General features: G+C 29.4%; 1 protein-coding gene across 1 annotated transcript in view; it reads right to left on the reverse strand.

Moving 5' to 3' along the window:
* Positions 1 to 8210, reverse strand: part of LOC112693597 — a gene marked incomplete at its 3' end in the record, with an annotated part of 16281 nt that extends 8071 nt beyond the window's left edge. Inside the window, exons 1-3 of the mRNA XM_025568730.1 lie at positions 7810 to 8210; positions 7373 to 7426; positions 7136 to 7212 (exon numbers count right to left, since the gene is read on the reverse strand). Coding sequence (XP_025424515.1) covers positions 7136 to 7212; positions 7373 to 7426; positions 7810 to 8172 — 494 coding nt within the window. The remainder of the gene's footprint in view (positions 1 to 7135; positions 7213 to 7372; positions 7427 to 7809) is intronic.
* Between the last annotated feature and the right edge of the window lie 4477 nt (positions 8211 to 12687).

Consider the following 12687-nt stretch of genomic DNA (forward strand, 5'->3'; position numbering starts at 1 on the left):
CCGCCAACACCACCAACAAAGCCACCTGCAACGAGAAGCGGAACGTGAACGCGTGCGCGGAGCGGACCGCAGTAGAGGCGCTTACTGGAAACGACGAAGTGTTCATGATGCGTGCGAGGAAGACTATCGCGTATGTGTCCACGTCGGTGGTCGGGATTGTCCGGTGATCGGGTACGGGTCATTTATATGCGCGTGCGGCCGATCCCCGGATGAAGAAGGGAAAACACCTTGCGCACGTCCTACCCCGCTCGTTGGTGGGTGATTTACATCCGCGAGTCGTTTTGGTGCACCGTGGCAGCCGGACATTTATTCAAGGTCCTCGTTGTGACCATCGGGTCAGTGCACTCGACTCGTGCGTGTGATCATATTCGTACGGTGAAGACAAATTTAAGAGGGGAAAAAATTATAATAAATGATATCGGCCATTAAAATCTCAGATTCGACGGATACGAGAAGACCTGTTTATAACGAAATTAATCGTTGACATTTGCACCACTCGTGCAACATATTTAAACATAACTCGTTGATATTGCCGTTCATGGATTGATTTAATATATTTAAATTTTACCCGAGGTAAACGTATATTGTTTTCCTCGCGAGTTAGGCGGCGTGTGCGTCAACAATTACCGTCCTGGAGTTAATATACAAAACTCTTTTGTAATTGATCAGAATTAATCAAAAGAAAATTTAAAAAACTTAAAGTTTGTATCGTAATCATTTTTGTTCGCGCACGTTGACTAATGTTCGAGTGAAGTTTTAATTAAGATATGTTTTTTGACTGAGTTTTAAACATGCTGCTGACTATGTATATTAGTTTTTGTTAAGACGCCACGGTAAAATAATTAAGTATATAATAACTTATACCAACAGCGATATCGATTGTAACAGAGATATCTGAAAACGTATACAGCAACGGTTTCATTTCCGAAATACCTGCAGAACGTATTGTAGTATAGTATATGTGTATATCGTTCATGCTGTTTCCCCAACATAAAAGTTGAATTTAACGAATTCGAATCGTGTGTTAGAATCGTAGTAATAGGTAATATCGACAATATTAAATTTCGATCAAGAATTATTGATATTTATATTTCCTTTGCACTTTGTACCAGTCAAGTTAAAAGCAGTTTGTTCGATCAAGTTTTATAACATTATTGTAAATTCATGATAGCTGACAATATAAAAATATGAAAAAAAAATCAAAACAGTACTAAAATATTACAGAATATAAATATTGCCGTTTAACTTTTTATTATGAATGATGAATAATATCTGTACATTATCAACATTTGTTTTTGATTTATTTGAATTGTATTATTATTTTATAAAAAAGAAAAGAAAAATACAATAATCAAATTATAATTTTTTTTTTTGTGTAAAAATTATTATTTTGTTGTGTTTGTTTTTAGTCGTATAAATTATTTTATTTGTTTCATTATTTATTTATTTATTTATTTTTAAAGGAACCGAGAACCGGGCGGGAATTGTTTGCACATTACTGCCACCCTTCTTTATTTATTCTATAATAATAACGCCTAATCTAACCTAACTTTATAGAAATATTTTACAGTTTGCAAAATGCAATGGATTTATTATGAATTAATAAAAAGTGGGTGCAACTATGGCGAGATTAAAACGGTTTGATTTACCGATTTTATTGTCAAGTCCATTATTTGAATTTTCAGATTTACTAAAACTTACAAAATTAAGTAAAAAATAAAATTTAAACCAAAATGTATTGTTACAAAACATAATTTAGAGAAAATTATCCCTTAATCATCTGATTTTGATTAATGTTATTCAAAATCGTTTTGTACTTTTGTATTTAGAACTTATTTTTTAAACGATTAAGCTCAATAATTACAGAAAAACAATAGAAATATTTATAGTACAAATATAAAACATAAACAAATAATTAATTAATGATATAATACTGTTAGAGATTTACATATTCATCTATTTTCCAGTTTATCAACTGCAAAAATAATATGATAATATGAATATACCGAAGTGAATAGATACAATTCTATGTAGATATATTGATTTTCCTTGAACGAAATATTATTTCAATAAATTTATTATTTTTTTTGAAGAAAACAAAACAATAATAATATTTAATACACTATATGTTAAATATATTTACATAATGAATGTTACTGATCAAACATGTGCTCATATAGATTTAATACGTAAGTAACAACTATTAATCTCAAAGTGTAAACATTAAAAAAGTTTAAATGATACATTACAAGAATAATTCAGAAAGTGATTTATGTTGTTTTAGTGTTGTACAGGTAGGTAGTCACTATTTTTCAAACGTTCAATTATTTTCTTCATTTCCTCCTGTCGAATACAATGCTAGAATAGCTTAACATTAATTTTATATTTTATTTTTACTTACATATATCAAAATGTGAATTTTTTTTTTTTTTTTGATTAAACTAACATTTAAAAAAAATTAATATTCGTATATAGGTACTTTAATTTATTGCTAGAGATACTAAAAAATATTGCATGGCTAATGAATAAAATATGAAAATCTGACTTAAATAATGTTAAATTAAAATCAAATTTTTTTTCAAAATATAAAGTACTCATGTATTAAACAAATATTTATTGATTGTAGAACTGATTAAAAAATTGTTTTAATTAATTCAAGATTTTCTAAATAATTGCAATTTAAAAATATACATTGTATATATACAATTTTACATACGATTACAGTTACAGCAATAAAAAATGTACTAAATGTTATATAGGAATAAACAAAAAGTAATTTTATAAACAATCTTTGGTATTTTAATTTGTTTATCGATTTACACTTAACAAAGAACTTGTATACAATAAAATATATAAAGATCCAATATAAATCATACAAGAAATGCATTTAGAAAATAATAATAATGTAAACGCTTTTAGTTTTAATTTACATCACAAGTTTCTGCTTTGACAGAACAATCCTTTACAAAAGCCAAAATTGTGTTGTACATTGTATAAACAATTGGTTAATATAAGATATTAAACTTGACCGTTAGCTGGATTTTAAAACCAATTTTTCGTAAGAAAAATCAGCCTACAAACATTTCGAATACTCTATATTTTCGTAAGTAACGTAATTTACTCATGAGTACAATTTAATATGTATACTAAACGTATTTAAATCCACTAAAAACAATCAAATCATTTGATATTGTATTGAATACGAAACAAAACTATATTTAATTTCCCTCTCCCATCATCTCCACCAAATTGATTCATAGAGAATGTTCATGCGTCTGGCTTAGACACGTTTTGTAAACGTTTCACATCTTATTATACGTCATACCGTAAATGTACTAAAAGTTTTTTCGTGCTAATTGATTTTACAAACTTCGTACGTATGCTCAAAGGAAATCGCACCCCAACGTACATACGTACATACTCAAATTGTTTGATGTGAGCGATTAGTGTTGAAGCCTTAGGGTATGATTTTAATCAAATTAAATCAATATTATTTATTATGTGTATCGTATGTTTGCCAAATTAAGAGACTTATGACTATTTAAATTTGGAAGACAACTTTTCTTACTTTTCGTGCATAACCTTGTAACTATGCACCATTAATACACTGCGACTAGACGCGTTTGTTTGTTTATACTTGATCACGATTTGGTAAAACGATTATGTAATACAAAATACAAAATACTTTGAGGGTGTATGTACCTTTTCCGCCAAAAATCGGTTCCTTGATTTACGGACAGCCTTATATCACCAGAAACGAAAAAGGTATAATTCTCGTTTTCGCCAAAATTTATTTTTTTGATAAGACAATTGGAAACCATGTACATTTGTTGCATACTCTTTCATTATAAATTTTAATATAAGTAGATAATAATAATATATTTGTCGAATATAGGTAAAATTATATTAGAGTTTTTAAAGTACTCGTATTACATAATTTCATATTATAATATGTCCATTCTATTTAACTATTTATAAAGTAAAAAACAAGGATAGGTCAAATATTGTCTAGATAGAGTTTTGAAAAAACACATATCGTCATTTTTAAATATTTAAAAATGTCACAAAAAATATAAATTATAATACGAATATATTTGAAGTTTTAAAATTATTTAAAAAATATTTCCACCTAGTTACATTTGTTTGTGACGTACAACCAAAAACATATTTAGCCCATCAAAAATCAACATTGATTTAACTCTTTTACTTACAAGAAATTCCATTTTAAGAACGGTAAGTAAGTAAGAAAGTTTAAGTACTCTGGTGACAAAAAGAACATATACTTAATGGAAATAAAAGAATTTAACATTTGTCAGATAATTATTGTGTGCGAATTATAAATAAACTGTGATATCGAACAGTGTACCGTTATTATTAACCGTTATTATCGACGATTACCAGTGTATACGTTACAAATGTCTTTTACACATACCATAACATATATTCAATATTGCTTAAAAATTAAAACCAATGGTTTCCAAACTTTTTTTTGGTGGAAATGGCTTTTGGCGGAAACGGAAATTGTACCTTTTTCGTTTTTAGCGGTAAAGGTTTATGGCGGAAACGGTCAATATTATTTTGGTGGAAACGGGAAACTCCCCTTTGAGGTATCACGAGAGTAAATTTTCAAAAACCTGTATTTCAGGGATGCCTACAATACTTTTGGACCGTATCTTAACAAACGTTTGGATTTATTTAATAAACTATAATGGATAAATAATTAAATAAACATAACTTAATTTTTTTTTTAATACTGAGGTATATTAGTCCCAATGAATATGTTTTCGTTGAGTATCGTACATTTTTCTCAGATAGCTTCAATTATTTATAATTTGTATTTTTGTAGACGATTCTAGCTGTTATATTATCATAATAAGTTTTTGCACGAACGTTTAGAAAATGTAATTTTATTTATTCTATTAAAAAACATAATTTATTTTTAACAAATTTTTAGAAAAATTTGCATTTAATTTGAGCAACATCAGTTAAAATACGGCTTCTTACTCTTAGACTTAAATTTTAGGGCCTCATTTACAACATTTCAGGGGATGCTCCCCCCTCCCCCCTGTGAGCACACCTATAGTTATTGTTTCCATTACATGGTAGCAAAACGTGATGTGCTATGTATGTGGTATTTGAAAAACGGGTGAGAAAACAATTTACGAGTACTGCAGTGATAATTCTATTATACTATGCATTCACGACGATGAACAAGGCATTCGGAAAATAACAATTAAACGAACGAATCTGCGCTCGTTTAACAGTGTACATACATATTCTGTGATTAAAATTGTCGAACTGTTTTTTTAATATCTAATGTAGTGATTTTTTAAATAAAATTAACGTGCTGTATCGTCCTATGTAAAATGCACATTCACCTACAATACAACTAGTACGATTGAGAGCTCGGCCTGCAGTACTGCAGTTGTTTTATTGATAAACCGTAGACATTCAAATGGCAAGCGGGGGAGGGGGGCAGAAAAAGAGTTTTGTCTATTTTTGTAAAGATCAATTTTTTGCCAGTTAGAGATATTTGGTGATACATAATTTAACGTGTTAATATTAATGTTGAATTTTAATACTTATGTACACACATCATGTTAGTGTATAATTGTGTGTTGCGAATTATGGATTTCATAATTTTAGGTTTAAATCATTACAATGTTCAACATAACAATCGTTGGTATATACTTATCGTTAGATATTTAGTATACATAGAAAGAAAATTCAAGATTTAAACTGAGTAAAAATGTTGTCAACATATTTTCAAAAAATATAATATAATTATATATATATATTATAATTGTATATAACCATACCAACTAGATTAACATAATATAATCATATAATACACAATATTATTTTTGTTTTATTATGAAATAATATAATATTAAATGTTATTTTCTCTCAGCTTTTATTAACTGGGATAAACTGAATCATCGGCCGGAACACCGGGACGAGTGGCGAGCCTATAAAAAATTAACCTATTTTTTTTTTTTACAGTAGTAAATATACTGATATACTAATTTTCATCAAAATTGTTTTGAGCAAACGTTCAGTATAAAAATCAATTATATATAAGTATATTTTACCATTTTTAGCCTCTTTTTTTTTATCAACCTGTTTAACATTTTATTGATTAATGAAGACAATTTTTTTTTTAACCAAATATTTATCTGTATTCAAAATTTCATTATGATTGAATAAACCAATTTTTTTTTAATAAACATTTAAAAACAAATGTAAAATGTATCGGTAAATAAGTAAGCACTCGTATATGAATAAGGTGATATTACATTATCAAAAATAAAAATTTTATTACATAAAGACATTCAAAAAATTAGGTATTTTTAGAGTTCTGTATTTAAATTAAAAGCGATTTTGAAGATTTTATTAAATATCTTTGCTATAGGTTAAAAGTTTCAAGTATCTAGCCAATTTACTTTTGAAATTATGAGTAAATAACTAAAATCTGAAAAGTGAGTCTTATTTACAGCGTATTTTTAACATTTCAGGATAGTTTTTTTTCTCACGTCTGGAAAAACTATTAAGATTTAAAAAAATTACCTATCAAAAAATACCATCTCATGCCAATCTAAAAAGTTCAAGTAAAAACTTAAAAACTATAGAAAAAACTTTTGTCAATATTTCTATCCGAAAGTGTTAAAAAAATAAAATACAAATATCATTATAAAAACATAATATCCTTCATTTCACTCAGAATCTAAAATATATCATGTGATGAAACATTTGTGTTTACAGCCGAGTAATTCGTTATACGCGCAATAAAAATATAAAATCAAAATGAACAATTCAAATTTAGATATATTCAAAGAGTAGAACACGATTGCATACGAGCTGTAACTTTATAGCTTTTACACACGAGTATATCCATGAAAAGTAACAAATTAATTATTAATATATAAAATGAAAAATATTCAGTAATTGTTTTCTATTTATGCATTTATTAAATTTATAAAATATAACATACAAAATGTTATAAAAAAAAAAAAAAAAAATTAAAAAAAAAAAAAAAAAAAAAAAAAAAAAAAAAAAAAAAAAAAAAAAAAAAAAAATGAACATGAAAAAAACAAACAAACAAAAAAAAAACATGGCAAACATGAAAAAAAATTACAATTTTATTTTTTTGTTCTTCCTCGCCATAACAATCTTAACGATCTCTGTCGTCGTCAAGCCTTCAAAACGCATTCTCTATAAACATAATAATGATTTAATAATAATTTCTATTATATAATATGAAGAAACATTTTATCATTTTCAAACACCAGAAAATCAAGTGTAGAAAAATTATTAAAATAGAATTAGAAATATAATTAGAAATAGACCGATTCAACAGTAGTATAAAATTTACCCGGGACATAGGTATGGCCTCATCGTCGCTGATCTCAATAACTGACTGATGTGTCTGCAAATAACAAAATAGAAATTATATAAATTATTTAATAAATAACTGAGGTTGCTAACATTAAAATATCAGTTTTAATTTAAACCAAGTACAAATTGTTGTTTTTTTAAATATTTCAAAGTTCAAATAATTATTTGTAGACAAAAAATATCCAAGTCTGAATTATTGTGTGTAAAAATAGTTCCAAGTTCAAATAAAATGATGTGTAAAAATTATTTAAAATCGAAACTATTATTTATAAAAAAAAGAATAAAATACAAAGCCCAAATTATTGTGTTTAAAAATAGTTAAGTCCAAACAATTATTCGTAAAAAAATAATTCTAAGTCCGAACAATTGTTCGCAGGTTTCAGAAATAATTCCATGTCCAAATCGCACACGTACCAGGGCGGATGCGCCGGACGCGGTGTGCGGGGACGGTGTACGTGGCGGCGAGTAGGAAGGCGACATCGGTGTATATCGATATGTTTTCGATAAAGGACTTGACCGATGCGCCTTCCGGCCGACGCGGCTGGCACGAGTCGGCCCTCCCGCGGCGGGACGCGAATCGGCCGGACGAGACGGCGGCAGCGAAACGTCCGGACGAGACCAGTCTTTTCGACCGCGCACGTACACGGCCCACAGCCACTTGTGTTTCCTGAAGCGCTCTGGGTCCACCCGTGACACATCAGACAGCTCGAAGGAATACGACGATGGCAATGACGGCTGCGTTGAAGGCTGCGACGACAGAGTCGAAAAACGTGACATGATGTTTGTAACGAAAGAATATTGAAATATGATATTTCTTTTTTCTATTGTTCAGTTTCTTTGATGAAGTGCAAATGGGTTGTGAGCCGTTTGCGACGACGGTCTCGCCGGACCCGATCCCGTTGTCAACGGGCAACGAAACAACACATTTTTCGGTTGCTATAGACTGTAGGCGTGTCGCGATGGTACTGAAAAGAAATTAAATAAACGTAAAACAATGACGGTGTGCGCACCGGTGGTCAGCAATTCAATCACCGGTGGACCGTCTGCGTCATGTCTTGCTCAAACGCGTCAATTTCATTTTGAAAAAAAAATTTCGTAACTATTGATAAAACAGAAATATCAACCGATTTATCGCATTAAATTGCCACGATCAATTCTGTTTGATTATGTAATTCGTTTAAAAACGATTTATCAATGTATACAGTAAATTACGATAAAAAATACGATAAAATACATTTTTCCTTCTGGGCCCGCTCACGTTTATTTATTATTTTGATCTACTGGCAGAAATGGTTTTGCGTCGTTCGGATGTCTACAATGTCCGCTACGTTATTTCCTTTGGCCTTACATTATTTTCACACCGAGTCCCTTCGGACTGAATTTCGTTTTTTTTTTTTTTGTACAAAAATGTTTAGCTATTTATAAAAAAGATATTAACATAATATATATAGTAGATTACTAGGTTAACAAATTAGCGATACAGTTTATAGATTTAAGATAGTGTTACAAGCAATGAACGATCTACAAATAGTATTTGTATCATTGAAGATAATCCAATGTAGGACGTCATGAGGACGACCACGTTTTAGTCTTCGATTGATGGGGCCGACACTGTATTTCGTTCGCGATGTCCATATGGCTGCTAGATCGTCGTAGAGGTCTGCGCGTGAAATTAATATAATTAAATAATACTTGCTTAAAAATTCGACTAAAAACTAATCGCCTTAACGTGCTCGTTTGCATCACGATCGGAATCGTCATTTGAGCTTGTATATATTAATACTATTAACATTTTATTTCTTTAAAATCTGAAATAAACTATCCCCAATAGATTTGTTGGGTGCTAAATCTAATTTTTCCATTATTATATACACTTTTTAAGGGGGTGCGAATTTCAAATTTTTATTGTTAACATACAATTTCAAAATCCATAGATAATAATAAAACTAAATGACTGGTTAACAGTAATTTACTTTAGTATTTCTAAATTTGATAGAAAACATATCATTAAATATAGATATGTTTTCTATCGAATTTAGAAATAAATATAGTTAAAAGTATAGTTTTTTTTTTTTTTTACATAGTTTTTATATATTAAAACCTATATCATTAAATATAGATATAATTTTTAATAAAGATTTAACTTCATCGTTTAAGTTCATTTCAATTTTAGTATGAGATTTCAACAAAGCTGATACAATTGGATCATGTAGAAAAAGTTATCTATGAACTATACATATATTTTTGTTTATTCTAGAATTCTTGCGTGTATAATATTCCCTTTTTTTATTGTAATTTTCCTACTGGATTATACTTCTAAAAGTTGTACTAAAAAAAATAAAAAATAAAAAAATAAAAAATAAATAACAACTGTTTTAAGTATAGATTTTTACTATAAAGCTGAATAAAATATTAACTGATTGGGAGAAATGTATATCGAATAACATTCTATGCAATAAAATGTAAGAATATAATTTCTTAATTTTTATTTGATTTGCTTTAAGTATTATTCGAATTATTTTAGGTTCTTTTATGTTTTGAAATGAATATCTGATGCATTTGATATCATTAACAATAAACATAGCTAAAAAAAAAAAAAGCTATAAAACACAAAGTATAGTATATATATACATTCTCAAGTTCACTCGTATAGATATGTGATAAACACCAATACCGGAATGAAAATTGGCATCGACGCTTAAAACTTTGTACGCAATCGTGTAGTTAAAAATCAGGTAAAATCGTACCAAATCCTGTAGCATGAAAAGGTATCGCCGATGACAAACGTAAGCAATCGTGTTTTTCCTCTATTCAAATATTTACCAAATATTTTAGTAACTATTGAATTGTATGGGTTACGGGTATTTACAACCATTAAGGAACACGAAAAAAATAGAAGAGCTTCAGCAACCCCAGTTTTTTCATTGAAATCACACCCCTGAGTGGGTGTCATTGCGTTCGGACTAACGATTTGTACATACAACACGAGTATATAAATATATAAATATATAAATATACATATATGTCTATATTATTATTATTATTATTATTATTATTATTATACGTTTGCGGTGATCGACGTGACATTTTTCAAAACATCACATCATGAACAACCGCACACTCGACGCGAAGCCCACTCCGTCTTACAAGGTAAAATGATTACCACGCCGCGGCGTTGTCGGCTGAAATCGATATTTCTTTTTTCGCTCACCGTATCGTAAATTGGCAATTTGTTATGATTATAATTATGTTATTGATCCCGAATGAAACAAGTAACGCATTAAATCGGATTTCTCCGATCGTCAACTTGTCTATTATGATGATGTACCTATGATTTGTGCATTCGAGAGGTAAATTTTTAAAATGTTCAATACTGATATTAATTCATGGATCATTTCGATTCCATTGACATCTGTTGAATCGCCGTCAGTAAGAAGAATGTGTAAGTCTTTGCAATGTTTTAATAGTTCTTCGTGTGTTACATTTTTTCATTTTTTTTCATACCGTGAGGAAACGAAAAATTGTTATTATGTTCTTTTACCTGTTCAAATTTGTTATGTACATTATTCAAAGCTACATCAAGTGTTAAAGTAAAAAACATTTATTTTTAATCGCTGTTTTGGGTCAATAACTGGCTCACCATTGTTTTCGTAATCAAAGTGTTTGCGAATACGTCGTGGTAAGGTTCGATCTCATAAGTTTTCAAAATCAGATTATACTTCCATTTCCGTTTTAAGTGATGTTAAATCTATAATGATTTTCTCAAAATATTCTTGTGATCTTAGTTCCTTTACTTGTCTACATGTTCCAATAAAGTTTCTAAAATGTTCAAAGCTAAGGATATCTCACAATTCGGTTTTTGCATTAATCTACTGATTGGATTTATTTGATTAAGTATGTCCTACCAAATGATAATAATTAAAATTTCAAAAAAATGTGCAGCCCTATGCGTGTGTTATAAAATTATAAAAACATTATTATTATTTATTATTAAAATATTGTCTTATAAATATTAAAGGTAATTGTAATATTTACCCTGAATGCTTATGTTAATATATTATATGTAATTTATGAATAAAAACATTTTTTATAATTTTTATTTCTAATTTTATAAAAAAAAAAGTAATTTTTCTACTATATAGCTAAGATAATATTTGTCCTACCTGGTCCGACTCTGGCGCCGCCACTGATCAACACACGGAGCTTTTACAGTAGTAGTGGTTAAGGTCGGTTTAAGTTCTTTCAGCGCCAACTGCAAAAATCATTTTGGCACCCTTTCCTCTTAAAATACTTAAACCTACAACTCGAACAGGCAGAATTAGGGAAGATCGAAATAATTTTCCAAACGTGCATATTTGTAAGCCATATAGAGACAATAATAATAATAATGTAATGATAGCTTATAAAACTGTAATTCTACCTACAAGTACGGTCACTCCATGCATTTTGATATAACGGTATAATTTATATATAACTACAAAGTAAAAATTTGTTTTTTTTCCTTTGAGTACCTAGCTTATTTGTGTTACCAGCATGTAATAAAATTTAATTCTGATTTTGACAACTCTCACGTACCCTTCTGATTTTAGCGATTTGTGCCGTTGCACGCGACGATCCTATTTAAAAATGGCCCCCTGATGATGAGTCTTTGCAGTGACATATTTTCAATATTTTTATAGAGGGTGTCTAAAATTTTTATATAAAATAAATGGTTTTATAATAAAATAAAAAATAACATGCGAGGTACGAATTAATAATTATATTATTTTATTATTGTTATAAATAAAAATGAAGAGTTATTTACAACCACATGTTATAAATTAATGTCATATTTGTAATATGTTTATAATATGTAATTCGTTTATATCTTTTAAACCTATATTTCACCGGGGAGGGGGGGTCGAGACCTGGAATCCTCTCATCCCCCCACCGAAATACGCCCCTGAGTCCCTGCGCGTGGTCCGAACGTTTGTTCGGGCAACGTCAATATTTTTATTCCTACAGTCCGGTTTTAATTCGTACATTTTTCGCCTAATGATAATACGCCGACTGTTAATAACGTGATTTACAATTTCGTGCAGTTTTCCTCTCCTCCCGTAGGTAAACGAATTGTCGTTCGTTCGGTTTTGGTTCGCACACCATTCGCGTGATGTTATTGTTTCCCGAAACAATTGACCACAGCGACGTTCATTCCCCCCGTAACCATTAATACCTGACGGTCGATATTTGCTATTTGTTATTTTGATCGCACAAAACGATTTCTGTTGTGGTTACCCTTTCGCCCAGACATTT

Source organism: Sipha flava, unplaced genomic scaffold, assembly GCF_003268045.1.
Source record: "Sipha flava isolate LNK unplaced genomic scaffold, YSA_version1 88_pilon_pilon, whole genome shotgun sequence".
NCBI lineage: Eukaryota > Metazoa > Arthropoda > Insecta > Hemiptera > Aphididae > Sipha > Sipha flava.